General features: G+C 40.4%; 1 protein-coding gene across 5 annotated transcripts in view; it reads right to left on the bottom strand.

The window, feature by feature from the left end:
- The window catches only part of REV1 (REV1 DNA directed polymerase), a 95,590-nt gene that overhangs the window by 10,586 nt on the left and 57,330 nt on the right, over positions 1-27,674 (bottom strand). For all 5 annotated transcript variants that reach the window (XM_084616759.1, XM_084616758.1, XM_084616760.1 and 2 more), the window contains 9 exons: positions 24,930-25,102; positions 22,707-22,809; positions 21,203-21,368; positions 20,374-20,576; positions 17,639-17,872; positions 5,289-5,409; positions 2,492-2,712; positions 2,061-2,217; positions 151-253 (listed from right to left, as the gene is read on the bottom strand). In XM_084616759.1, the coding sequence (XP_084472885.1) occupies positions 151-253; positions 2,061-2,217; positions 2,492-2,712; positions 5,289-5,409; positions 17,639-17,872; positions 20,374-20,576; positions 21,203-21,368; positions 22,707-22,809; positions 24,930-25,102 (1,481 nt within the window). The remainder of the gene's footprint in view (positions 1-150; positions 254-2,060; positions 2,218-2,491; positions 2,713-5,288; positions 5,410-17,638; positions 17,873-20,373; positions 20,577-21,202; positions 21,369-22,706; positions 22,810-24,929; positions 25,103-27,674) is intronic.

The raw sequence follows: 27,674 nt of genomic DNA, 5'->3' as shown, positions 1-27,674 counted from the left end.
TTAATTTGTACCCTGGGGAAGTTTTAACCTAAGCTGGTAAAAGTAAGCTTAGGAGGTTTTCATGCAGGTCCCCACATCTGTACCCTAGAGTTCAGAGTGGGGAAGGAACCTTGACAGCTACTATTAAGGTTGAGAATGAAATTAAGCTACCTTTTCATGTACTTGATGACCAGATCTAACTTTTCCAAATCCTTTTCTTCTATCAGATCAGTACAATACTTCACAACCTGTAGAATGTCTTCCTCCATGGGATCTGTAAGGAAAATATAGATACAGTAGGGAACTTTTCTTCAAGTATACTTGGAATCAAAGAAATTCTGCAGTGACTAATATTTCAGAGTCTGATCTTGCAGCCCTTGCATTTCCACATCTCCCACTGAAGTCATCTGAAGTTTTGCATATGCAAGGACTGCATGATCTTGAGAAATCTGGACAGCAGACTTGGTTTTTTCCTGCAAGAACAAGTGACAGCAAAGCTATTAAAAGAAAGGGAACAGACATATGCATTTATAATGGAATAGCTGTTTCAAAACTTTGGTAATGAAGGCAGTGATGTCCTGCAACATCAGAGAGACCAAAAAAACTGCAGTTCTAATTTTTCAGGACATCAAGGAGGCAATAATTGTCTCAAATTATGTTAAAGTACAATGCTGCCTTCAGGTTTTAACGATTGTTTTATACTTTTGTTCTTCTGTAATTTTATAAAAGAATTTTAATATATCTATTAAAAAACCTTTCAGTTCACCTTTCTGATAAAAATGCTTTCTATAGAAGATGGTTTCACTTCTGTTACTTTTAACTTTGGTAGCTGCAACATGTTGGACAGAAAGAAGACTAGCTACAGTAATTTAGCTTGTACTAAGGCATGAACAAGATATAGGACAGAAAAGGGTAGCTTTTAGAAATGTTATAAAAAGAGATGCAATAAAGTTTGGCAAAAGCATAGATGTGAGAAAGAATGAAAGTATCATAGAATCATATAACTGAAAGGGACCTCGAGAGGTCATCTAGTCCAGTCCCCTGAACTTGTGGCAAGACTAAGTATTATGACTATTCCTGAGAGGTGTTTGTCTAACTTGCTCTTAAAAATCTCCAATGATAGAGATTCCACAACCTCCCTAGGCAAATTTATTCCAGTGCTTAACCCCCCTGACAGCCCAGAAGTTTTTCCTAATGTCCAACCTAAACTTCCCTTGCTGCAATTTAAGCCCATTGCTTCTTGTCCTACCCTCAGAGGTTAAGAAAAACCATTTTTCTTCCTCCTCCTTGTAACAATCTTTTACATACTTGAAAACTTATCATGTCCCATCTCAGTCTTCTCTTTTCCAGGATAAACAAACCCAATTTTCCCTCATAGGCCATGTTTTCCAGACCTTTAATCATTTTTGTTGCTCTTCTTTGGACCTTCTGCCATTTGTCCACATCCTTCCTGAAATGTGGCACCCAGAACTGTACTCCAGTTGAGGCCTAATCAGCGCGGAACAGAGTGGAAGAATTACTTCTCATCTCCTGCTTACAACACTCCTGCTACTACATCCCAGAATGATGTTCGCTTTTTTTTGCAATAGTGTTACACTGCTGACCTGTATTTGGCTTGTGATCCACTATGACCCCCAGATCCCTTTCCGCACTACTCCTTCCTAGGCGGTCACTTCTTATTTTGTGTGTGCGCAACTAATTGTTCCTTCCTAAATGGACTACTTTGCATTTGTCCTTACTGAATTCATCCTATTTACTTCAGACCATTTCTCCAGTTTGTCCAGATCATTTTGAATTTTAATCCTATCCTCCAAAGCACTTGCAGCCCCTCCCAGCTTGGTATTGACCGCAAACTTTATAAGTATATTCTGTATGCCATTTTCTAAGTACTCCAATTATCCCAAGGTTGTGAGGAAGAGAGAGATCAGGACGACTGGAAAAGAAACCAGCAAGAGAAGCAGGAGTACACAGAAGATATGGTATAAAAAATTCAGTTTTTCCCATTTGGTTTTCCTTGTGATGTATGCAGAATCACCACGGGTATAATATTTGAAAATCAAATGATCTGAATTACAATTTACCTGAAATAGTCGTAATCCATTCTTTGAGCAAGGTCTTTACATCACTGAATTCAACAGCTCCAGCTAGATTTGGTACCCGTGATGTAATTGAGCCAGACTGTGCTGTCTGCAAAGCTGATGGGCCTGAAGTATTTGAGGTTGATGGAACTGGTTCCACCTATTCAGAAAAAAAATAATTGATATTGTTCATATGCTTCAATGTTTGTCAGACTGATTTTCAAATTTGTAACACCTATGTTTTCTGAGAAAAATACTGAAAAACAAGTCTTAATACTTTGAAAAACAAATACAAGAGGCAAGAAAAGCAGCGCAAGTCCTATTTAGTACATTAAGCAGCTACAATAACAACTGTGATTAAAGACTGATTCTAAGGAACAGTCATTAAAATAAAAAGATAATTTACTGAAAACTTTTAGTTTTGTTAAAATTACCTGAGATTTACCAGTGGCTGTACCTTCCTGATTTAAGAAACCATCTATTAGCTTCTGTGGGCTTCTGGAAGAAGCCACCATGTTTTTTGCAGGGCTATCCAAGAGTTTGTTTTTCAAAGGACTTTGAATCTTTTTCACTGGACTGATTTGATTTTTTTTCCTGTTTTTTTTCTTAGTTTTCACGGTTGCTTGCTTCAACTGTAATAAAGGATTCTTTGATACTGAAAAAGCAGGAATAATTAGTGGCCATTAACTTTCTAGTATTTTTTTCACTGAAAGCAAGAATCATAACACTTATGTGAAATCTAAGACCAATCATCCAATTTATCATAGACAAGACCCATTGTTTTTGGTTTTTACCAAAAAAATCCCCAGGTTTTACGAAAGTTATGATTTGTTTTTTCCTGATTTTCACCCTAACTTTGAACGACTCAAGTACATGAAAATAGTAATATTAAGACATCCTCTACATTACATGTAGTAGAGGTGGTAGTGGTTTTGAGTTCAATTTAATTCACATTAAATTTTGTTTGTTACAGTATCTTGGGGCTCCGATAGTGCCACTAGGCAGTACTGAACCTATGTATTAAGCAGCTAAACACAGTTCATTAAATGAACCACAGCATTAAATTGCTTTTACCTTCACTATCCTTACTTTTCCCTATTTGTTTCTTTTTTCTGTCCTCCCATTTCCCCAATATTAACCCCGATATTTACCCAGAAAACTGTGAATTTAATTTTTTGCACTGATTTTCACCCATTTTAAAATTTTTATAATGAATACAGATTAATTCCGGGAAATTATAAACAAAATAAAACACAAAAATGAAGAGCTTTATTCTTAGACAAGATAACTTATTTGTATCTGTCATTCCAGTCACTGACAATGTTTCAACAAAACTTTTTAAAGGATATTTTAATTAAGTTAGTGCATGGGGATGACACCCAGCTTAATATTCTTTTTAACAGCAAACATTCTAGTTCCTGAATGAGAATAACCTGTTGAACCTAAATCCAGTCAACACTATAGCAGTTTTAGTCAGGCACACTGCTTCACTATTCTCAAAGCCGCATGCAACCTAGAGAACTCGTGAACACTTATAATGCCCACCAGCTAGAAACAGCAGCAAAAAACTTCTTCCACCTTTGACTAGCCAACAAATTATACCCCATCCCATTAGATTCAAACCTATCTACAATGACCCATGAATTGTGAACTCCAAGTCTGATTATTATAATGTACTGTGTAATTTGGAATGAAACCAAAGACACACACAAAATTCCAACTGGAGCAAAATGCAGCAGACCAACCAATGGTCACCAACAGGGCGACAGAAGAACATCGCTCTGATGCTTTGGTCACTTTACTTGATCCCCACAGAATATTGGATCAATTTTAAGGTGATGGGGGGTGTAATCCAGACCCTACTGAAAGTCAATGGCAAAACTGCTATTGACTTTAATGGGGACAGAATTTCACCCCAGTCCAGATGATTTTACATGAGATTTGAGCAAAGCATACCACAAGAAAAGGGAAGCGGACAAAAGAAGGGAAGGTGTCCAATCTCTAAATGAAAAGCTGGGAAAGGCATTTTTCAAAATTGAACTTCTAGATCCTTGTCTTTACTCTCAAATTCTAACTGGAAATGTATACACACGCATGTCTCATGGAAGAAATTGTATAAAACCCAAAACATTTGGTGGCATATGCCACAGAAGCAATGGAAATACTACTAAGTATTTTGTAGCAGTTTTCATCAGCAGATCTCAAAATGCCTTTTAAACCCATTAACCTCGTTTTAGAGAAGGGGGAAATGTGGGACAGAGAGCTGAAGTGACTTGTCCAAAATCATCCAGCAGGCCAGAGGCAGAGTCAGGGACAGAAGCTAGGTCTCCTGAGTCCAAGTCAGTGCTCTATCCACTAATAGGCACTGAACTGAACATTCAGCTTAAACTAAACAGTGAGTTCTATCTTCAAGTCATGGGAAATGCAAAGTTGACTCTTAAATTAGGGCCTCATTCTGCAAACACATTTGTAACTAGTCCCATGAAGTCAACTGACTAGCAAAATTACATGCATAAGTATTTGCAAAATGGTATATTAAATTTGGCAAAAACTGACAGCCTGCGAAAAGCAAAGGCAGTAATTCAACTGAAGATACAGTGGAACAGTGACAGTGTGAAAGTCACTTCTCACGATACAAACGACTGTCTTGACTACTCTGCTTTGTCCTCCAATTTGCTTCTTTGGGCACACTTTTTGGAGAAAGCTGGCTTGTTCTACCTAGTCACTTTGAGATCAGATAGAATAGTCCCTAACAAAATAGTTGGAATGTAGAACAGAAGTGACAGTCCTGTAGCAGCTCTTGGTTATCTCAGATTTTAGGCACACATATGCATTCAATCTATACCTATACCCACCCACTATTTTACCTTTGTATTGTCAGAAGACTAGATCAACCAATATAACAGAGCCATGCTCCTTGGAAGAACAGGGGAAGAGAGGATCTTTAAGTCACTTTTATGCTGCCTTGATCCTGGGACCATACAAAAAACAATAGAGTCCCTGGCATAATTTAGAGCATACTTATTCTTAAACCTATCCCCAGAACAACAAACCTGGATTGGACAACAGGACTGGGGCCAAAATGTGTAACAATGTTCTTAGACTGTGGTATTTTTAGATGCATTAGTTGTATTTTGCAGTTTTCTTTAGGATTGCAGAAAGTCCCTTCAAATCTTAGAATACTCCAGATACAAGACTGACGTACATTTAAAAAAATTTTTTATGACTCACCAAAGGTGCTAATCGGTTGCTGATAAATTATGTTCTCTGACTCCTTTTGCCTTTGATCATATGCATCTTTAAGTTCCTCTTGCAGCTCAGGAGGTAGAGCAGCAAAAACCTCTGGGTCCACCTGAACAATGAGAAATAGTTCATTAGAGGTTTTTCTACTGGTGACAACAGTGTTTGATGTTTACTTTTTATTGTTTACCCACATGAGAAAGGGATTTGCGTTATGTGTCAATCATATTTAGATAAATTTAAAATATTGTAAGATATCTTCTGTTTGCATTTATATATTTATATACACACATATACACACACACATATCTGTCAACAAGTGAAAAGCTTAAATTATTTTCCTTTCAATATTTACATTTTAAATACAATTTATTTTACAACTAATTTGCTTAACAACATTTATAATAAATCAACTCGATTTAAATAACATGCTCAGAGGTGCCAAATCAACAATTGTTTTGATTATTTTCATAATATATTTAATACACACTTGCTGAATATTGTGGGCGAAGCTGTGCCTTTAAGACACACATACCCCTGTAATGGGAGCATGTGCAAAACAACTCCTTCCCAGGGAGAGGCACCCAGAAGCATTTCCTCTCCACCCTTATCCTCAAAGACAAGTAGGATTGACATCTGGCTCCTTCTAGTTCTTGCACCCAGCAATTTTTTTAGGCTGGTGCTTCCCGAATGGAGCATCTTGGAAGCAGCCTTGCACCTCCTTGAGTGCAGGGGCTACAAATCTAGTTAGATGAGTTATGCTGGATTTGGAGGGGAGTGGGGTGGATAGGAGCCTTCCTTCTTCCCTATGCTAGTACCCTTTGATTGTACAGATTTTCACTTTTGGATGAATAATCTTCTGTCATTCATCATCATCTTGACTGGGCCAGAGCTTGAGTACAGATATACAGTATACACACCTGATTATCCGAATAGAAAGGACGACTTGGATTTTATTTGGCTAATTGGGAGTTTATAACAGAGAGGGCAGAAGCAGCAGCGCAGCAAGACCTCTGCAACTCTGATGTCATGTCCCCAGTCACTTACTCCCATGACAGCAGGACTGCAGAAGGCTCCTTGCACTGCCACTCCTGCGCGTGCGCGTGTGTGTGTGGGGTTGTGCTCCTAGGGGGGCAGAAAGGATACTGCTTGGCCAGGATACTACTTTACTCTGCCAGGACCCTGCCTTCCCTGCACATTGGGCTAGCAGGGATAGGGTGTCACCGGTCCCGCATCAGTACAAGGAGCCCTCTGCAGCTCTGCGGTCATAGGAGTGAGTGAGCAGGGCTATGGTGGGGGAGCTGCAGCGGGCTCCGTGTGTTGCCGCAGGAGCCATTCAGCAGCAGCGTGGCCTCACCATTGCTGGGGGTCTCTTGTCTATTATCTGAACCTCTGCATCTGTCCTCTATGGGAGACAAGGAAGGGATTCAGAAAACACAGAGATTCAGATAACAGGATTTCAGAAAATCAGGATTATACTGTAGTGTATTCTAGATTTTTCTGGAACATTCAGATGAAGTTTCATGAGCCAGTAGAAATACTGTATGTGATATTATTCTCTAGTTTTGAGTTGCTCAATGTTTTAAAAGTTTCAAATATTTGCCTTCTTAAGTTTTCAGTGCAAAAAAGTGAGTGAACTATTTACGCTAAGGGTGAAACGTATACTTTCCTCCATTATAAAAAAAATCTTGTGAACTTTCTGACATGCTCTAAAAGCTAAAATGGGTGAGTGCAGAAAGTAAATTTGGCAGGGAGACAGACTTTACTAAGAATTGTTTTTGAGTTTTCCAATGAAAATGGTTAGATTTTGGCAAAGTTATGAGGCGTTCAAAACCAACCCGTACATGACGATTACATGTTATTTATAGGCTTAGAGGGTTAGATTTTTATTGATAAATGTTGGTAAACCAGTGATTTCTCTGTACACACACACAAACTGACGAAATTATACTTCCATAGATAATAACAGAAACGTACAGATAGGAAAAGTAAGAAAAATGGTGCTTGAGAACTTATCGAAGTTTGATTTAAGCATATTAAGTGTGTATATTTTGACATGTGATGTTGACAATTTATTTTTTAACAATTATCAAGCTTTAAACTCTGAACAACATACTAATCCACAGAGACCTCCCTACCAACACTACAGAAAGAGGGATTCTAGGTGGACTCCTCCTGAAGGTCGAAACAGCAGACTGGACTTCTCCATAGAGTGCTTCCGCCGACGTGCACGGGCTGAAATTGTGGAAAAGCAGCATCACTTGCCCCATAACCTCAGCCGTGCAGAACACAATGCGATCCACAGCCTCAGAAACAACTCTGACATCATAATCAAAAAGGCTGACAAAGGAGGTGCTGTTGTCATCATGAATAGGTCGGAATATGAACAAGAGGCTGCTCGGCAGCTCTCCAACACTAGTTTCTACAAGCCATTACCCTATGATCCCACTGAGAGTTACCAAAAGCAACTACAGCATTTGCTCAAGAAACTTCCTGAAAAAGCTCAAGATCAAATCCGCACAGACACACCCCTGGAACCCCGACCTGGGATATTCTATCTACTACCCAAGATCCATAAACCTGGAAATCCTGGGCACCCCATCATCTCAGGCATTGGCACCCTGACAGCAGGATTGTCTGGCTATGTAGACTCCCTCCTCAGGCCCTACGCTACCAGCACTCCCAGCTACCTTCGAGACACCACTGACTTCCTAAGGAAACTTCAATCCATCGGTGATCTTCTTGATAACACCATCCTGGCCACTATGGATGTAGAAGCCCTCTACACCAACATTCCACACAAAGATGGACTACAAGCCGTCAGGAACACTATCCCCGATAATGGCACGGCTAACCTGGTGGCTGAACTTTGTGACTTTGTCCTTACCCATAACTATTTCACATTTGGGGACAATGTATACCTTCAGATCAGTGGCACTGCTATGGGTACCCGCATGGCCCCACAGTATGCCAACATTTTTATGGCTGATTTAGAACAACGCTTCCTCAGCTCTCGTCCCCTAAAGCCCCTACTCTACTTGCACTATATTGATGACATCTTCATCATCTGGACCCATGGAAAAGAAGCCCTTGAGGAATTCCACCATGATTTCAACAATTTCCATCCCACCACCAACCTCAGCCTGGTCCAGTCCACACAAGAGATCCACTTCCTGGACACTACAGTGCTAATAAACAATGGTCACATAAACACCACCCTATACCGGAAACCTACTGACCGCTATTCCTACCTGCATGCCTCCAGCTTTCACCCTGACCACACCACACGATCCATCGTCTACAGCCAAGCTCTGCGATACAACCGCATTTGCTCCAACCCCTCAGACAGAGACAAACACCTACAAGATCTCTGTCAAGCTTTCTTACAACTACAATACCCACCTGCAGAAGTAAAGAAACAGATTGATAGAGCCAGAAGAGTTCCCAGAAGTTACCTACTACAGGACAGGCCTAACAAAGAAAATAACAGAACGCCACTAGCCGTCACCTTCAGCCCCCAACTAAAACCCCTCCAACGCATTATTAAGGATCTACAACCTATCCTAAAGGATGACCCAACACTCTCACAAATCTTGGGAGACAGGCCAGTCCTTGCCTACAGACAGCCCCGCAACCTGAAGCAAATACTCACCAACAACCACATACCACACAACAGAACCACTAACCCAGGAACTTATCCTTGCAACAAAGCCCGTTGCCAATTGTGCCCACATATCCATTCAGGGGACACCATCACAGGGCCTAATAACATCAGCCACACTATCAGAGGCTCGTTCACCTGCACATCCACCAATGTGATATATGCCATCATGTGCCAGCAATGCCCCTCTGCCATGTACATTGGTCAAACTGGACAATCTCTACGTAAAAGAATAAATGGACACAAATCAGATGTCAAGAATTATAACATTCATAAACCAGTCGGAGAACACTTCAATCTCTCTGGTCACGCAATCACAGACATGAAGGTCGCTATCTTAAAACAAAAAAACTTCAAATCCAGACTCCAGCGAGAAACTGCTGAATTGGAATTCATTTGCAAATTGGATACTATTAATTTAGGCTTAAATAGAGACTGGGAGCGGCTAAGTCATTATGCAAGGTAGCCTATTTCCTCTTGTTTTTTCCTATCCCCCCCCCGATGTTCTGGTTTAACTTGGATTTAAACTTGGAGAGTGGTCAGTTTGGATGAGCTATTACCAGCAGGAGAGTGAGTTTGTGTGTGTATGGGGGTGGGGAGGATGTGAGAAAACCTGGATTTGTGCTGGAAATGGCCCACCTTAATTATGCACATTGTAGGGAGAATGGTCACTTTGGATGAGCTATTACCAGCAGGAGAGTGAGTTTGTGTGTGTATGGGGGTGGGGAGGATGTGAGAAAACCTGGATTTGTGCTGGAAATGGCCCACCTTAATTATGCACATTGTAGGGAGAATGGTCACTTTGGATGAGCTATTATCAGCAGGAGAGTGAGTTTGTGTGTGTGGTTTTTGGGAGGGGGATGAGAGAACCTGGATTTGTGCAGGAAATGGCCCAACTTTATTATCATGCACATTGTGTAAAGAGTTGTCACTTTGGATGGGCTATCACCAGCAGGAGAGTGAATTTGTGTGGGGGGGTGGAGGGTGAGAAAACCTGGATTTGTGCTGGAAATGGCCCACCTGATAATCACTTTAGATAAGCTATTACCAGCAGGACAGTGGGGTGGGAGGAGGTATTTTTTCATATTCTCTGTGTATATAAAGTCTGCTGCAGTTTCCACAGCATGCATCCGATGAAGTGAGCTGTAGCTCACGAAAGCTCATGCTCAAATAAATTGGTTAGTCTCTAAGGTGCCACAAGTACTCCTTTTCTTTTTGCGAATACAGACTAACACGGCTGTTACTCTGAAACCTGTCATTAACTAATTATTGTCTGACTTCCCTCCATAATTTCCCACAATTGTGAAAATTTATAAATCAATAAAAATAGAAAAATGCTTAAAAATAAACACTGATAGCATTATCCATCAGATTATAAAAAAATAAAAACAGAATTCTGCCAAGCCTGGTAGTAGTTTTAACAACAATGGCATTTTTTTCTTCAATTGAGATCTACAAATATTTGTATGGAAGACAGGCTGCACAGTTCACACATACTAATTTACCTCTCTAATGAATACTCACTTCATATAAATTGTGCATCTGCTTACAAAGGTAAATCTTGATGCACCTGGCACAGATTTTTTCAGTTTTGAAAACTCTTCATGCCAAGCACAAAGTTTTCAACACATAAGACATGCAGTAAATAAGGTAAGTTTTGGACGGAGTCTGGCCCTACTGAATGCACACCTTGTATTTGATAGCACATTACAGTGGAATCAAGCCGAATATTTCCAGAACTTGGAATGATTTTTAAAAACACAGGTATTTCTATTAAAAATATATTTTTTTAAAAAGTTAAAGCTGAATGCTTAAGCACCCAAGAATCAGGAAATTTGCACATGCAGTATGAACTCGGTCCCTTTGTGTACATGCATTGCAACAGTCTAATTATATTCTCTCATAACTATTTCTCAAATAAAATCATATACAGAATATTTTATTTTTACCTGTGCGAGAGCACACCCACCCTCAATTGCTTAAAAGGTGCACTTTGTAAGTTGCACTAAGAGACAGTGATCCAAACTAAAGGTTGAATGTACAAAATTAACTAATTTCCTGACTCTTAAGTAATTATCTGTGCAACCATAATGTCTTACATGTAGCTTTAAAAAAAACTGAACAAAAAGTGAACCTTGTATATTTTACATAAATAGTTCTCAAACTTTCTGATGGTATTTATGCCTGTAATAAATTATTAATAAGGTGATTACAATATACGGCGCTTTCAGGCAAAACGAATCTATTGTGAAATTAAGAACTCATAAGTGACCTCTCCTTATTAACTCATCATACAAAACATCAGTTTTTTTATGTGCTGTTTACATTCTCAAAGTGATTTACCATTTGAAATCACAAAGTAGGAGGTGCAAATTTGCTAATGATAAAAAAAATGTTACTAACCTTTGTGTAACTGGTTTCAGAGTGGTAGCCTGTATCAGCAAAAAAACCGAGGGGTACTTGTGGCACCTTAGAGACTAACAAATTAATTTGGGCATAAGCTTTCATGGGCTAAAACCTACTTCATCAGATGCATGCAGTGGAAAATACAATAGGAAGATATATATACTCAGAGAACATGAAAAAATGGGTGTTGCCATACTACTCATGACAAGACAAATTAATTAAAGGTGGGTTATCATCAGCAGGAGAAAAAAACATTTGTAGTGATAATCAGGATGGCCCATTTCAAATAAACAGTGACAAAAAGACGTGAGTAACAGTAGGGGGAAAAAATTAGCATGGGGAAATAGCTTTTACTTTGTGTAATAACCCATCCACTCCCAGTCTTTATTCAAGCCTAATATAATGGTGTCCAGTATGCAAATTAATTCCAATTCTGCAGTTTCTCGTTGGAGTCTGTTTTTGAAGGTTTTTTGTTGTTGGAGAATTGCAACTTTTAGGTCTGAAATTGAGTGACCAGGGAGGTTGAAGTGTTTTCCGACTGGTTTTTGAACGTTATAATTCTTGATGTCTGATTTGCGTCCATTTATTCTTTTGCGTAGAGATTGTCCGGTTTGGCCAATGTACATGGCAGGGGGCATTGCTGGTACATGATGGCATATATCACATTGGTAGATGTGCAGGTGAACGAGCCCCTTATGGTGTGGCTGATGTGATTAGGTCCTACGATGGTGTCCCTTGAATAGATATGTGGACAGAGTTGGCAACGGGCTTTATTGCAAGGATAGGTTCCTGGGCTAGTGTTTTTATTGTGTGGTTGCTGGTGAGTATTTGCTTCAGGTTGGGGGGCTGTCTGTAAGCGAGGACTGGTCTGTCTCCCATGATCTGCAAGAGTGAGGGACTGTCCTTCAGGATAGGTTGTAGATCCTTGATGATGCGCTGGAATTGGTCTTGTTACAGTTGGTATGGCAACACACATTTTTTCATGTTCTCTGTGTGTATATCTCTCTCTCCATATATATTATATCTATCTATCTTCCTACTGTATTTTCCACTGCATGCATCCAATGAAGTGGGTTTTAGCCCACGAAAGCTTATGCCCAAATAAATTTGTTAGTCTCTAAGGCGCCACAAGTACTCCTCGTTTTCTTTGTGTAACTGTTGTTTTTCAAGATGTGTTGCTCACGTCCATTCCACGTTAGGTGTGTATGCGTCACGTGCACAGTTGCTTGAGATTTTTCTCTCAGTGGTATCCACTGGGCTAGCTCTAGTGCTCTCTGGTGCCATGCGCTCCTGTGCCAGTGTAAGGCGCCCAGACGGCTCCACACCCTCTCAGTTCTTTCCTCCCAGCTAACTCTGGCAGAGGGGCAGGAGGGTGGGTCATGGAATGGACATGAGCAAGACATCTCGAAGAACAGTTATGGAAAGGTTAGTAATAGCTTTTTCTTCTTCGAGTGCTTGCTCATGTCCATTCCACATTAGGTGCCTCCCAAGGTGGGCTCGGAGTTCAGAGACATACAGATTGTAACACTGCTCTACCAAACTTGGCATCATCTCTAGCTTGCTGGGTGATGGCATAATGAGAGGAGAAGGTATGTATCGATGACCATGTCGCTGCTCTGCAGATGTCTTGGATCGGGACCTGGGCCAGAAACACCACTGATGAAGCCTGAGCTCTCGTTGAATGGACAGTCAAGATGGCAGGAAGCGGGACACCCACCTGCTCATAGCACATACAAAACCAGGAAGGGATCCAAGATGAAATTCTCCAGGCCGAAACTAGTAGGCCTTTCATTCTGGCTGCTACTGCCACAAAGAGCTGTGTGGATTTACGAAACAGCTTGGTCCTCTCAAGGTAGAAAGCCAGGGCATGTCTAATATCCAGCGTGTGGAAACGCTGCTCCTCCGATTTTGTGTGTGGTTTTGGGGAGAAAACCTGATTACTATGAAGCTGCGAGACCACCTTTGGGAGGAATGCTGGATGGGGGCACAGTTTAACCTTGTCCGTAAAAAACATTGTATACAGGGGTTGTGACGTAAGGGCCCTCATTTCTGATACCCCTCCTGGCTGAGATAATCACCATCAGGAAGGCAATATTCCAGGAGAGACACAACAGAGGGCATGATGCCAGTGGCTCAAAGGGAGGGCCCGTGATTCTGGACAGGGATGAGAGTTGACTTGCCCATTTATCAATACGCCCAGGGCTCAGAAGGTAGCTTGGACCAGACTGATGCTGGCTCTCACATGGGCCTCCGACCAGCTCTTGATCAGCCAGTTGTCGAGGTAAGGGTAGACTGATACGCACCGGGATCTGATGAAACATAGGTTGGGTACTGGTATTGGCCCCTTGATTGGGTGCTGACTTCACCTCTGATCTTGAGGACAAGTCAGTTTGGAGGGATTGTAGGGGGCTGGAACCCCTTAACTCTGTCAGCCAGTGCCAAGGGTCCAGGGAACGGTGCTGGAGCAACAAATTCTTTGCTGACATCAGCAGGGTCAGTTTCCCTCTGGTTGGTACCAGTGGACTCAGTGCTGGATAGGAGCTCAAGACAACATGCTCCCTTCTGCTCGATGACCTCGTCGGTGCCAGAACTTGCTCTGCCAGAGTCGGCAGTACTAGGAGAGCCATTTGGTCCCTGGCCACTGCAAATGTCTCCAGGGTGGACAGCACTGAGATCCTGCTGGTGCCATGATGACCTCCTGGTGTCGGTGGATGGTCCTGTACCAGACTCAGCGGCACCTGTAAGCAGGATGGAGTCGATGGTGTCACAAGCAGAGTGGGGGTAAAGGAGTGGCCAGACACAGGTTGCGCACTGCTGCACTCTCCATGTTTGTCCTTCCTCGATTCTGGGGAATGTCCCCTCTTGGATCGTTGTTTCTTGTGTTTTTTCCTCAGCACTGGTGAAGGGGAATGGAGCCAAGAGACCAGTGCCACTGGAGGAGCACTCCACACCAATGTCTGACCAGCTTGGCTTTGATACTGGTCTGAGCCTGGCTTCCATCAGGATAGAACTTAGCCTAACATTCCTGTCCTTTTTCATATGAGGCTTGAACTGGCAGTAGATCTGGCAATGCTCTCGAATGTGATCCTCCCTGAGACACTTCAGACAGCTGGAGTGCTGGTTGCCCACCGGCATGGGCTTGCCACAGGAGGCACAGGATTTGAAGTCCAAAGACTGGGGGCGGAGGATGCCCTTCTAAGCTAAATGTGGAAGGTTTAACTATATACACTACTACTAAAAGAAATATCTGTAAATACCTGGTATTCTTTACTACTTAAATGCTCTGCTTTAAGCTTCAAATCTTGCTAACTTTTATAGCTTTTTCTCTATTCCAAATGATTACTACAGAGGCTAATTGAAATGAATTAAACCTATTTGGATTCTTACAATACGAACCTTAGAATTAACAAGTGAAACTTACCACAAATTTCCCAATGAACAAATCAGTCACCTTATTAACCAGGCACCCAACTCATATAAAAGCAATTCAGACAAAAGTGATGTAGAGTTGAAAAAAATTAACCTAATTAAGTAATAAGAAACTGCAGTGCGTAAATTGTGTAATAATTTACATCTGCTGAGTTGTTATAACTAAAATCCTTCACACTTGCAGCAGAATGACAGTAATATTTCAATTTATGGAGTGTACTACTGTACTAATTCATTAGTAGTTTCAAATATAAATAGCTTTTTTTTTTTTAACACACATATGGACAAATTGGAAAGGGTCCAGAGGAGAGCAATAAAAATGATAAAAGCTTTAGAAAATCTGATTTATGAGGAAAGGTTAAAAAAATTGGGCATGTTTAGTCCTGAGAAAAGAAGACTGAGGAGGGACCTGATAACTGTCTTCCAATATGTTAAGGGCTGTTAAAAGAGGACGATGATCAATTTTCTCCAAGTCCACTGAAGGTAGGACAAGAAGTAATGCACTTAATCTGCAGCAAGAGAGATTTTGGTTAGATATTAGAAAAAACTTTCTAATGGTAAGGGTATTTAAACTCTGGAAGAGGCTTCCAAGGGAGATTGTGGAGTCCCTGTTATTGGAAGCTTTTAAAAACAAGTTGGACAAACACGGTCAAGGATGGTCTAGGTTTACTTATTCTTTCAGTGGCAAAGGGGATTGGACTTGATGGCTTCTTGGGGTCCCTTCCAGCCCTACATTTTGTCTATGATATATTCTCCCATAATGATGTAGTTTATGACATGAAGACATTCTTAGGAAAAGACCATATATTGTTTTAAATTAAGCTACCACTTCAATAGTAACGGCTTTAAGATCTGTTGAACTCATGTTACTTTTAGTTTGAGAACTTAGACTTGGATCTACAAAGGGACTTTGCCACAATGCCTAACTTTTAGATGCATAGAAAAATCACTGGAATCCACAAAGCCTGAGTTAGGCACCTAAGAATGGGATACACAAAAGCCAGGCCTCTAGGCGGGGCCACCTAAGCTAGCCAATGGGAAATAGTGATGAGAGAAGTATGTCCTAAGCCCTGTTCCTCTCACAGATTTCAGCACCTAAATCCAGGCTATAGGGAGGCACCTACTTCTGTTTGCAATCCACAACCGGAAACCCATCTCCCCTTTCTTGGAGTTAGACAGCTTAGGTGGCTAAGCTGTTTTTGCAATTTCCCACAAAACAGCTGGGGGGATAGGCCTCTATTACAACCTTTAACCCAGTGGTTAGGGTACTCAGCCAGTGTGTGGGAGATCCCAGTTCAATTTCCTTCTCTGCCTAATAGGATGTTTAGTCGAGTATAGTGTCCTGAGAACATTGAATGGAGAATTAGCTCCCTGTTGCTGCGAATGAATTTTAAATGAAGTCTATAACAAGATCTTTCAGCATCCATCTCCAACATATCTGATCCGCTGAGACTGAAGAAAGGATGAACAGCCTTGGATGAATAGCATCCATCCACCACTTCAAGCCATCATGCTATAAACCAGAGGTGGAAAAACTACGGGCTGCGGGCCAAATCCGGCCTGTGGGACCGTCCTGCCTGGCTCCTGAGCTCCCAGCCAGGGAGGCTAGCCCCCGGCCCCTCCCCAGCTGTCCCCCCTACCCTGCAGCTTCAGCTTGCTGCACAGGCAGCATGGCTAGCGCACGCCCACTTCCTATGCTTTCCAATAAGCCTGTCCTGCCACTCTGAGCGGCATGGTAAGGGAGCGGCGGGGGTGGATAAGGGGCAGGAGGTCCTGTGGGGCAGTCACAGGACAGGGGCGGGGATGGGGCGGAGGTGGTCAGGAGACAGGGAGCAGGGAGGCTTGGATGGGGGTAGAGTCCAGGGGGTCCTGGGAGCAGGAGGGGTTGGATAGGGGGTGGGGTCCTGGGGGGACAGTTAGGGTTGGGGGTCCCGAGTGGGAGGCCTGTTGTGGGGCAGGGTGTGGACAGGGGGTGGGGTCCTGTGGGGCAGTTAGGGGCGGGGGGTCCTGGGAGGAGGCAGTCAGGGGACAAGGAGCAGGGGGGGTTGGATGAGACAGGGGTTCTGAGGGGGGCAGTCGGGGACAGGAAGTAGGAAGGGTCGGATGGGGGAGGGGGCCAGGCTGTTTGGGGAGGCACAGCCTTCCCTACCCTGCCCTCCATACCGTTTCGCAACCCCGATGTGGCCTTCGGGCCAAAAAGTTTGCCCACCCCTGCTATAAACCACTTTTGCATTCCCCGAATCCCGGTCCTGCTGTGCACCAGTTCAGTAGCCTCAAGCAACTAATATGGCATCTGGGAATTGCTGGGACCCATGGGAGCTCCTGTCATGCCTCCCCCGACAAACACACACTAAACTGGCAGGCACATGTGTGGCATGGGAGCTACCACGCTAGCTTTATGCCTTAAAAAGATTCATCTCTAATGAGGTGATTCTCCAGTGGCTAGCTAAGCTGATTTTAGGACTGCCTTGCACTGCTGGTGCAATGTAACAGAGCTGCAGTGCAAGGAAAAAACTGTTCATACATCTCATTTTATTACAAAACGAGGGATAAATGTAGAGCCTTTTCATCATCAACAACAAAAAATAACTTTTCAAGACACGGATGTAGAAATACTGGCAACTATAAATCTTTAACATGTATTATACTTTTGCTGAGTCCAGGATAAAAATTCTAAAGGTGCAGAGGCCAGTACTTAGTGGCCCATGGGTCGGATCTGACTGACTCACAAATTCTAATAATTTTGCCTGGACAAATGAAGTTGTTAACTATTTATTTCTACAGATTCAAAGCTCATATTTGTTGATACCACGTTAAAACCCACTTATTTTAGAGTAAACTCTACCTGCGAGAATGCTGGCAGGGCTATTACATTAATTCCTGCATCACTGTTTGGTTCTTGGAGGTCTGGTATTTGTAAGAGAACTGTTCCAACTGGCTGTGGCAGAAACTCATTGTTACACCCATTCATGGGCTCTTTTTTGCTATCACCATAAGTCTCTCCCTGTTGAATTGCGTACATTTGCTCTACTTGTTCTCTGAGATCAGATGGCAGTGCTTCCAAGACAGATTGATCTAACTGCAAATAAAATAAAATAAAAAGGTCATTAGATGTTTGGAGAACCAAGAACATAAGAACATAAAAACAGTTAAAGAGTCACAGTACTTATTTTACAAACTGAAATTAGAAGAAATTAAAACTCAACAATGGACATCCTAATTTGTATACACAAGCTGACTTGGGAATCTGACAGTACTGAATGTTGTAGCACAGTGGTTCTCAAACCTTTATACTGGTGACCCCTTTCACATAGCAAGCCTCTGAGTGCGACCCCCCCCTTATAAATTAAAAACACTTTTTAATATATTTAATATCATTATAAATGCTGGATGAAAAGCAGGGTTTCGGGTGGAGGCTGACAGCTCGTGACCCCCCCACGGGTCCTGACCCCCAGTTTGAGAACCCCTGTTGTAGCAGCTGTATTATGTAAAAGGCAAAATTAAGTTAGTACACATAAATGCTTAGTCTTGTATTTTTACAAATAATATTTAACATAGTAAATATAAATCCTATATAAACTTTCCTTCACATTCATCTAACCTTCATTATAATCCTAAATAACTAATATGAATAAAATATTGGCAACATATATATTGATTTGAACATAAGTCTTCTATCTGGTCTAAAGCAATTGACTGATCATTCAGCAATACAGCAACTGATGATCATTCAGTTTAGTACCAGGATATTTATATATATGCTCCAATTTACTTTGGTGTTACTAATCTGGTGTATTTACCGCAAGATGAGACTTCTCACTGCCATATTTGTAACATAGGTTTTGTTAGTACAGTCAGTAAATTTAGGATATGCTCTTCCCCCAAAACCATAAACACCATTCAATAATCAAGTCAGTTCTCAACAGTTGGTCCCAGGGGTAGATTTCCATAAAACATAAAATTACTAACATCAAACAAATGAAATGGTGCATCAGATTCCAAAAGCTGAAATATTTAATTGCAGCTCCCTGAGTGACAGAGAGTATGATTGATAATCACAATAGGAACATCTTAAATGTAGATTTGAATCCATGTTGCTCAAGATTATTATTACTGTAGCACCTAGGAGACCCAGACATGGACAAGGACTACACTGTTGTATTTGTAGGCCAGTGGTGGGCAACCTGTGGCCCATCAGGGTAATCTGCTGGCGGGCCAGGAGACAGTGTTTACATTGACCGTCGGCAGGCATGGCCGCCTGCAGCTCCCAGTGGCCACAGTTCACCGTTCCCAGCCAATGGGAGCTAGGGGAAGTGGTGCAGGCCATAGGGCCACTGGGAGCTGTGGACCGTCAAAGAAACACTGTCTCACGGCCCACCAGCAGATTATCCTGACGGGCCCTATGCGGCCCGCAGGTTGCCCACCACTGTTGTAGGCTCTGTACAAATACAGAACAAAAAGAAAGTCTCTAAAATGAAAGGCAAATAGCAATCTGTACAGAATGAAATACTGTATTTGCTGGTAAGTGTTGCAAATACAGGTTTCAGGGGAGTATTCCAGATGCTTTCTTCTACTGATTATCCTTAAGAGAAATTTTAAAATCTCATACCCAGGGCACAGCACAGGGGTATATAATTGCAGGATTTTATCAACAAAAGGAAATATAACATTAAATATAGGAACTTATTTTGTTAGGTCACTGTCTATTTTCTTCACCATAAATGAGGTTGGAAAGAATAAAAGGAGAGCAACATCTGCTTCTATGCTTTGGTTCATTGGGACAATTCTGAATTTCTGAATAATCTAACCACTTCTAAACATACTGAATTATAGTACAAGAAAAGGGGGCTTTTCAAATTCTATTACTTTTTTATTTTGTTTAATATAGTAAACAAAAACAACATGGCAAAATCTGAATTACATCATTTGAACCTTTTGAATTAGTTGTGTTACTAATTAATTAGTAAGGTAAAGTGTATCCTTGTGCGGAGCAGAATTCTTATTTAGCTCTAGTCAGGTATTAGGATGAGCAAGTGTGAATATCAGGACTATAATAAAAGGATAGTAACAGTGCTTAAGAGCGCTACCTTCATGAAAAACATAAATGGTACATTGTAAAAGTCCCCTTTAATAGTTCATTAGTAATTAGCCTATATGGAAAATAGTCCCTATTAATAACAATAATTAAAGCTCAGCACATACTATAGAATTAAAAAAATACATATTTAAATTCCTAACAGAGTATTGCTATTTTTATTATATAAGAGCATTAACACAAAAAAAGTGTCGTAACTCTGAGTTAAGTTTTTAGAACGTCATGATTTTTAAAACCAAGGTTTGTATTTCTTTAAAGAGCTTTAGAGTTGCTGGGTGAAGGGTAATCTATTCAATACTCTGATCTCAGAGTATCTTCTCCTTTTTAGTCCCAGTTCCATTCTCTGACACTGTAAAAAGGAAGAAAAATACTGGAAGAATGACAGTTTTTCCTGTTGGGTATTTACCACCAAAAATAGGAACTGCATTCCTGTACAGTAATTACAAACAAATATGTATCAGAAGTTCTGTACCCCTCAAATTTACCTGGGAAGGTGAAGGAACCTCAATACTTAAATTAAGTCTTGATTTTACGCTGATAGGAGTGTGTAAACCATTCCATTTGACTGCAGACTCAGCCTTGCTGGTAATGGGATTGAGACCAGATGTCAGATGGGTAGTGAGAGATGGCAGAAAAGTGCATGTTCTTGATGCAGACGATATTTCGAGATCCATAGCAGCCACAAATACTATAAATGTAGAAAACAATATACAGAAAAATTCTCTTAACAGTTCAAAAACAACTTACTTTTCACATGGTAGGAAACTTTAGTTACCCTATGCTTCTACTGAAAAACATTTGGTAGTTTGTGCAATAATGGGAATTGTTAGTGAGAACCTTTTTCTACTTTAAATATCTACCTTAATTATCCATCTATCTTTTCAAGATTTTGTAGAAGTTCCGATTCTAAACTAATTCATACATCCCTCTTTTTCAGGTGGGATGGAGCAGCAAAACATGCACACAAAGTCTGATTGCTTACATAACTTGAAATGAATTTCTGTTGAAAAATGTTCAGACGCAAAATCAAATTAAAATGAGTTGTGTCTTAAAGGAAGCCAATACGATCACAAACCCAAAATACAACTGACCATGGCAGTTTAAAGCATGCAGTGTTGTTGTCGCCGTGTCAATCCAGGACATTAGAGAGACAAGGTGGGTGAGGTAATATCTTTTCTTCGACCAACTTCTGTTGGTGAGAGAGACAAACTTTCCAGTTTATACAGAGCTCTTCTTCAGGTCTGGGAAATGTACTCAGAGCATCACAGTTAAATACAAGTTGAAACAGATTGTTTAGCAAAAGTAGTTACTGACCTTCTTTATGTTCTTCTTCTGAAGATTTCTTAGTTTTTTGAACATGTAGAAGATCGATAACTGAATGTGATCCCCCAGGTAAATGTCCAGATGGTACTGATGAGCGAGAGGAAACAGCTGAAGTGGTTTTATTGATGGGAACTAACTGATGCACCTGAATTCCAACCTCAAAACAAAAACACATTTTGTATCCTTATTTCTAATCACAAAGTCAAGAACAGTAACAAATAAGGGCAATTTAAACTGACAAATTTTATGGAGTTTTTTTTCTCTTTTTTCTTTTAAATATATAAACTCTCCCAACCCGCCTGACCAAAACCATCCACCTACTACTAGAGGAAAAATATTTTGCAGGCACTAAAAATAAAATCAGCCCCCCAAGTCAACAGCTAAGAAATTACGAAAGTGCCACCCTTCTTCATTTCTCTGGGGTAAAGTAAAGAAAAAGTGTGTGTCAACAGGATCATATGAACAATTTATATAACTGATATTGGTTTTACTAAATTATACAAACTCCCCAAACTCAAACAAGTATATATGTTGCAACCAGGATTAGAAATTTATACTAACTCAGAGAAGTACCCATGACAGCTGAAAGATGTATCGAGTGAGGGATACTATTTTTTTCTCCCAATTCACTGATCTAATCTATACTACACTTACCACTTCAGTATCTGAATATCAGACGAACAGTGAAGGTCCATGCCAAGTGCACAAGGGCAGGGTTTCCCCCAAAGTGCAATAGAAACAAACATACTTTCATTTTCTACCAGATACATTTCCTGCCCAGAAAAGCTTTCCTCACCTTTAATTTAGTCCAAAATCATATCCAAAACAAAACAGCAGAAGTATTTTTAAAAATTATTTTGCCCAATTCAATGGTGCACCTGGGTACCATTTGCAGGCTTATCTCCAACTTTCCTAAAATCTTGAACGGGAAATCCTGAGATAGAGTACAACAGGCCACACCAAGCATGAAATAAGCGGTGGGTGGATGGCTGCTAGGACTTTTTCTATGTTTATATAGCTAGGAAATTATTCACTGCCAATTAGTTTAGCTGAAACTGTGATATTAAACTGTGAAACCTCTCTCTATAAAAATGGCCTGTTTGGGCTTCCACATTTCTATTCTAAAAAGATTACTAAATTAAGTGTACTCAGTTTACAAATAGGCAAGTTGTACTTTATCATATGTAAAAGTGGCAAAGAGTTCTGTGGCACCTTATAGACTAACGGACGTACTGGACCATAAGCTTTCGTGGGCGACACACGAAAGCTTATCCTCCAATACGTCTGTTAGTCTATAAGGTGCCACAGGTCTCTTTGCTGCTTTTACAGATCCAGACTAACAAGGCTACCCGTCTGATACTTTATCATAAGTGAAACTATTACCCTGTTAATGTCAATCCAAATCTGTGCAGCCTAATAAAGTTAATAAAATATATCCATGTAGAGCAGGAAACGTAAAAAACAGAAACTTGAACTCTTTGTTTTATTAACTCACCCCTCGCATATCTGATATATTCAGTTTCATTGTGTGAAACATGTTTAGTGTTTCTTTCCCGATTACTTTTGCACTATCTGTTGCATGGTCAAGAGTTACAGTTCTGCAAAGAATAAAATACATTTAAAGAAAAGATACATTACAAAATTGCAAAGACTTTACATTATTAATTCCAGACATCATCTCAAAGAAAGATATACTACTTGATTCCATGGAGGAAAATAATTTCTAAGTCTACAAAATTGGATTAACAATTTTTAGGAAAACTAGGACAAATACACTATAGAAACATTGATTAAAATCAATACTTATGAGAGATGATTACCAGTCTAAGACAATTTTAAAAAATTCTGGATTATTAAGTTTATAGGGAGGAAGGGAGAAACATTTTTGTCCTCAATAATTAACTAATATTAATGATCTGATAGGTGAGAAACCAAGGTTTTACTGAAACCATCCGAATACCTATATAGCAGCCAGAGGTGTAGAGGAGTCTGTAACTACACTATTTCAGTTTCAGTCTTCTTTCCTTCAAACCCTGAAGGATGCACTGGTGGCATCAAGCTCATTCTTTCCCACTCCTGCTTCATCTAACACCTACTATCTTCTCCCAATATTGTCTCATTGTTTCTGTTGCTTGGTCTGTATCTAGCTGTTGTCTTGTCTTATACTTAGATTGTAAGTTCTTTGGTGCGGTGACTATATTTTTATTTTCTATTTGTACAGCACTTAATACAATTGGTTGCTAGTCCAAGACTAAAGCTCGTAAGTGCTATAATAAAACATATAATAAACAACATGTCTCACAACTTTCTAACCTCTGAAGTATATTCTGTTCACCTTTCCTCTCCTTTTCTGTAAGTGCAGCTGTCATTTATTGTTTTTCATATTCCTTGTCCTTTCTTTCTAATTTGGACACATTTGGCTCCCCTTCCTTTCTCCTCCCATATTCTCCATTTTTATCCTGGATGAGTTCAGTTTTCAGACTGATGATTGATTCTGCTGCTTCTCACTTCTACTTTACTTCCTCCTCTAGCTCTAGATCTACTGCTCAATACACCTATGAAAGGGATCAGTACTAATACTTTTCTTATGGGACAAATCTAAGCAGTAATAATTGATTTGTGTAAAGCATTTGTACAGCATGCTATTTTACTTTACTTAACAGACTTAACAGAGACTATTAGCTTTGCAAAAACCCTATTGCATTCTATCTATATCAACAGTATTACATCAGATAGTTTTACTACATAAACAGGGTGCCAGAGCTTCTCTTAGATCTAATCTTATTTTCAGCATGATACAAAAAGGTGCATGTTCTCAAGGTCACCTTTTATAAAAAAATTAGTATTTATTCTGTGTATTCTTCTCCGAAATCAGTTTGAGAGTGTACTATCGTAGACTTAACCAAAAAAACAAAAAAAAAAAAACCCAATCATTTTTGGATTTGCTAAATTCAAGGAACCGTACACTTTAATAGATATGTGGCAGGCAATTAGTGCTACATACTGGAGTAGTGTGTCAGTAAGTATTACCAATTATTATTTTCTTGTTTCAAACAAGAAAAAAGCATAAAGCCTCACCAAGGCTATTTTTTTTTTATGGTTTGTAATTAGCCTTCTGGAATCCCTGAAAAGATTTATTGGAAGCTGAACATCACATAAAGATTAGACTGGGGTGCTCTTCTGATTGGTGCTGCTGACTGTACCACAGTGCTGAAGAAAATTAACGCACAATTGTTAGAATTGTGTCAAGGTCAGTATTTGCAGCCAGCTGCTCTTCCAAAAGTGATTTTGACTGACAAAGCCTTTTCAGACCAAAAGGCTTTGCAGACCAAACCACCCCTGCTTATTTCAAGACCATCACAATGAAGTTCCTTTTCTACTTCTAAAGGAGACTGGAAGGACAGATATTAGTCTCTAAACTCCTCTAAGATTGTAAGAGGGACATGTATTTAAGACATTTTCCCATGAAAATCCTATAGTCATGTTTCTATAGGAAAACAAGAACACCTGGGACTATATTAAGCAAAATGTATAGGAAGTTTGAGAACACTACTGCAACTATTATATAGTTATAGATACTATATAAAGTCCAATTTTGCAAGGCAAAAAGCATCTTTAATGCCCTTTATGTTTTACTGGGAGTTCACAGGGCTCAGCATGCTGCAGAAGTGGGTCCATACCTACATAATGATAAGTTTTTAATTCTATGCAAGGTTACCTGGCAATGTTGTCACAGATTCCATGGCCTCCAAATTTTGCAGGTTCTACAGGGGCCCCAGCCTTTCTGACCATTATTTTAAGAGTTAATCGTTTACCCTTCATCCCAGCAGCTTCAAGTCTATGTTGGATCTCTTCTGAAAGACTCAGAAGGAAAGCTTCTGCTTCCTTAGGCTAAAAGGAAGAGAAAAAAAAAGCTCTTTATCACTCTCTGTCATGTATCTGATGTAGAGAGCTAAAATGTCTTTAAAAATTAAAAAAAGTACTTTAGTTAATTTATTTCATGTAGTTTTGGCACTAACGGGTACACTATAAAGATTTTAAAAATAAAAAAGAGCACAGCCAACTGACTGCAGCAAGAAAACTCATAGGTAAAAGTGCCTCTTTTTTAACTTGCTCTGTTTTGCCTCTGAATAGAAGGAGAATTTTCATTGCATGCATACTGCTATACTAATGTATGACAAATCTGAGGATACAAATTTCATATAATTTTGTCATTTGTAGTCAGAGGAGCATGTTCTGGCAACATCTGAGGTAAATCACACACTTTTGAGATGTGGAACATTGAAAAATTAGTTTTATTTTTCTACAAAAAAGTGCAACTTCTTTGTAGAGTCATTTTAAGAACAGCCTGATGCACAAACTTCAAGTTGTTTTATTCAAGAGATTTTGATGACAACTAGTACGAACTCTGAAAAGAGGAAGTTACTCACCTTGTGCAATAACGATAGTTTTTCTAGATGTGTTTCCCTATGGGTGCTCCACTATAAGCTTATCTGCACCTCTAATCAGAGATTTTAGGTAGTGGTGTCAGTTCAGCCTGCACCTGTGCTCTCCCTCCCATGCTGCTTCAAGGCTATCTACATTGTCAGGGTGAACCCCCCCTCAGTTCCTTCTCTACACAGAGTCCCTTATAGGGAACACCGAAATAGAGGGGAGGAGGGCAGGTTATGGAGCACCCACAGGGACATACATCTCAAAGAACCATTGCACAAGGTGAGTAACTCCCTCTTCTTTGAGTAGTCCCACTGTAGGTGACTTCACAGCAATATCCTCCTTGGAAGGCTGAGGCTTTGGAGTGGAGGTGGTTACTATAGAGAGTACTATGGAGCCAAAGACGGCAGCGGAGGCTGAATCTCCAGTCATCGCATAATGATCTATGAATGTGTGGACAGAGGCCCAAGTTGCTGCTCTGCAGATTTACAAGATAGGGACATCTTTAAGGAATGTGACCAATGTAGAAATTGACCTCGTGAAGTGTGTACGATTCCAGACAGAAGCAACAGGTTGAGCCCTTGATAAAAGTGATTAATGCAACTTGAGACCCATTTGGATAGAATCATAGAACTGGAAGGAACCTCAAGAGGCCATCTAGTCCAGTCCCTTGCACTCAAGGCAGGACTAAGTATTATCTAGACCATCCCTGACAGGTGTTTGTCCAACCTGCTCTTAAAAAATCCCCAGTGATGGAAATTTCACATCCTCCCTAGGCAATTTATTCCAGTGCTTAACCACTCGGATAGTCAAGAAATTTTTCCTAATGTCCAACCTAAAGAGGTTAAGAAGAACATTTTTTTCTCCCTCCTCCTGTCACAGCCTTTTACGTACTTGAAAACTGTTATGTCCCCTCTGTCGTCTCTTCTCCAGACTAAACAAACCCAATTTTTTCAATCTTCCCTCACAGACCTTTAATCATTTTTGTTGCTCTTCTCTGGACTTTCTGTAATTTGTCCACATCTTTCCTGAAATGTGGCGCCCAGAACTGGACACAATACTCCAGTTGAGGCCCAATCAGCGCAGAGTAGAGCGAAATAATTACTTCTCGTGTCTTGCTTACAATACTCCTGCTAATACATTCCAGAACGATGTTTGCTTTTTTTGCAACAGCGTTACACTGTTGACTCATATTTAGCTTGTGATCCACCATGATCCCCAGATCCCTTTCCGCAGTACTCCTTCCTAGGCAGTCATTTCCCATTTTGTACGTATCCCATTTTTGGATAGTCTTTGAGCTGATATGGTGGAGCCTTAGATTTTTCCGTGAATGAAAGGAAGAGTTTAGGTGACTTCCTGAAGTCCTTAGTCCTCTGCAAGTAGAATCCTAGTGCTCTTCTAATATCTAGCATATGCAGAATCACCTCCCTGTTGCCACAGTGTGATTTTGGGAAAAAACCAGGAGGATGGATCTGTTGATTCATATGGAAAGTGGAGGCAATTTTAGGGAGAACTTGGAATGCAGCCTTTAAAAAGCCTTTGTCTTTAAAAAACGACAGCATATGCTGGGTGTGCCATGAAGATCACTATTTCTCCTACGCTCCTAGCTGAAGTAATGGCAGTTAGAAATGCTGTCTTCATGGACAGGTGTAAGAGAGAGCAAGTTGCCATGGGATCAAAGGGAGGTCTAGTCAAAGCTCTGAGGTTAAGATCCTAGGTTGGAGAGGGTGGTCTCATATGTGGAAAGAGATTCCCAATGCCTTTAAGAAATCTATGAGTCAGCGGGTGAGTGAACACTGTGTAACCATCTACCAGATGGCAGAAAGCCGTTATGGCTGCAAGTTGTACCTTAAGGAAGCTCAGAGTTCTGACCTCTTGAGATCTAAAATGAGAGGGAGAGAAGACAAGGTTGGGTATTAGAGTAGCAGCCGTGTTAGTCTGTATCCACAAAAAGAAAAGGAATATACACAGAGAACATTAAATCTCCCCACGGTATTTTCCACTGAATGCATCCAATGAAGTAAGCTGTAGC

The sequence above is a fragment of the Lepidochelys olivacea genome, assembly GCF_965140295.1.
Source record: "Lepidochelys olivacea isolate rLepOli2 genome assembly, chromosome: 1".
Classification (NCBI taxonomy): domain Eukaryota; kingdom Metazoa; phylum Chordata; order Testudines; family Cheloniidae; genus Lepidochelys; species Lepidochelys olivacea.
This window is presented reverse-complemented; position numbering and strand designations above follow the sequence as displayed.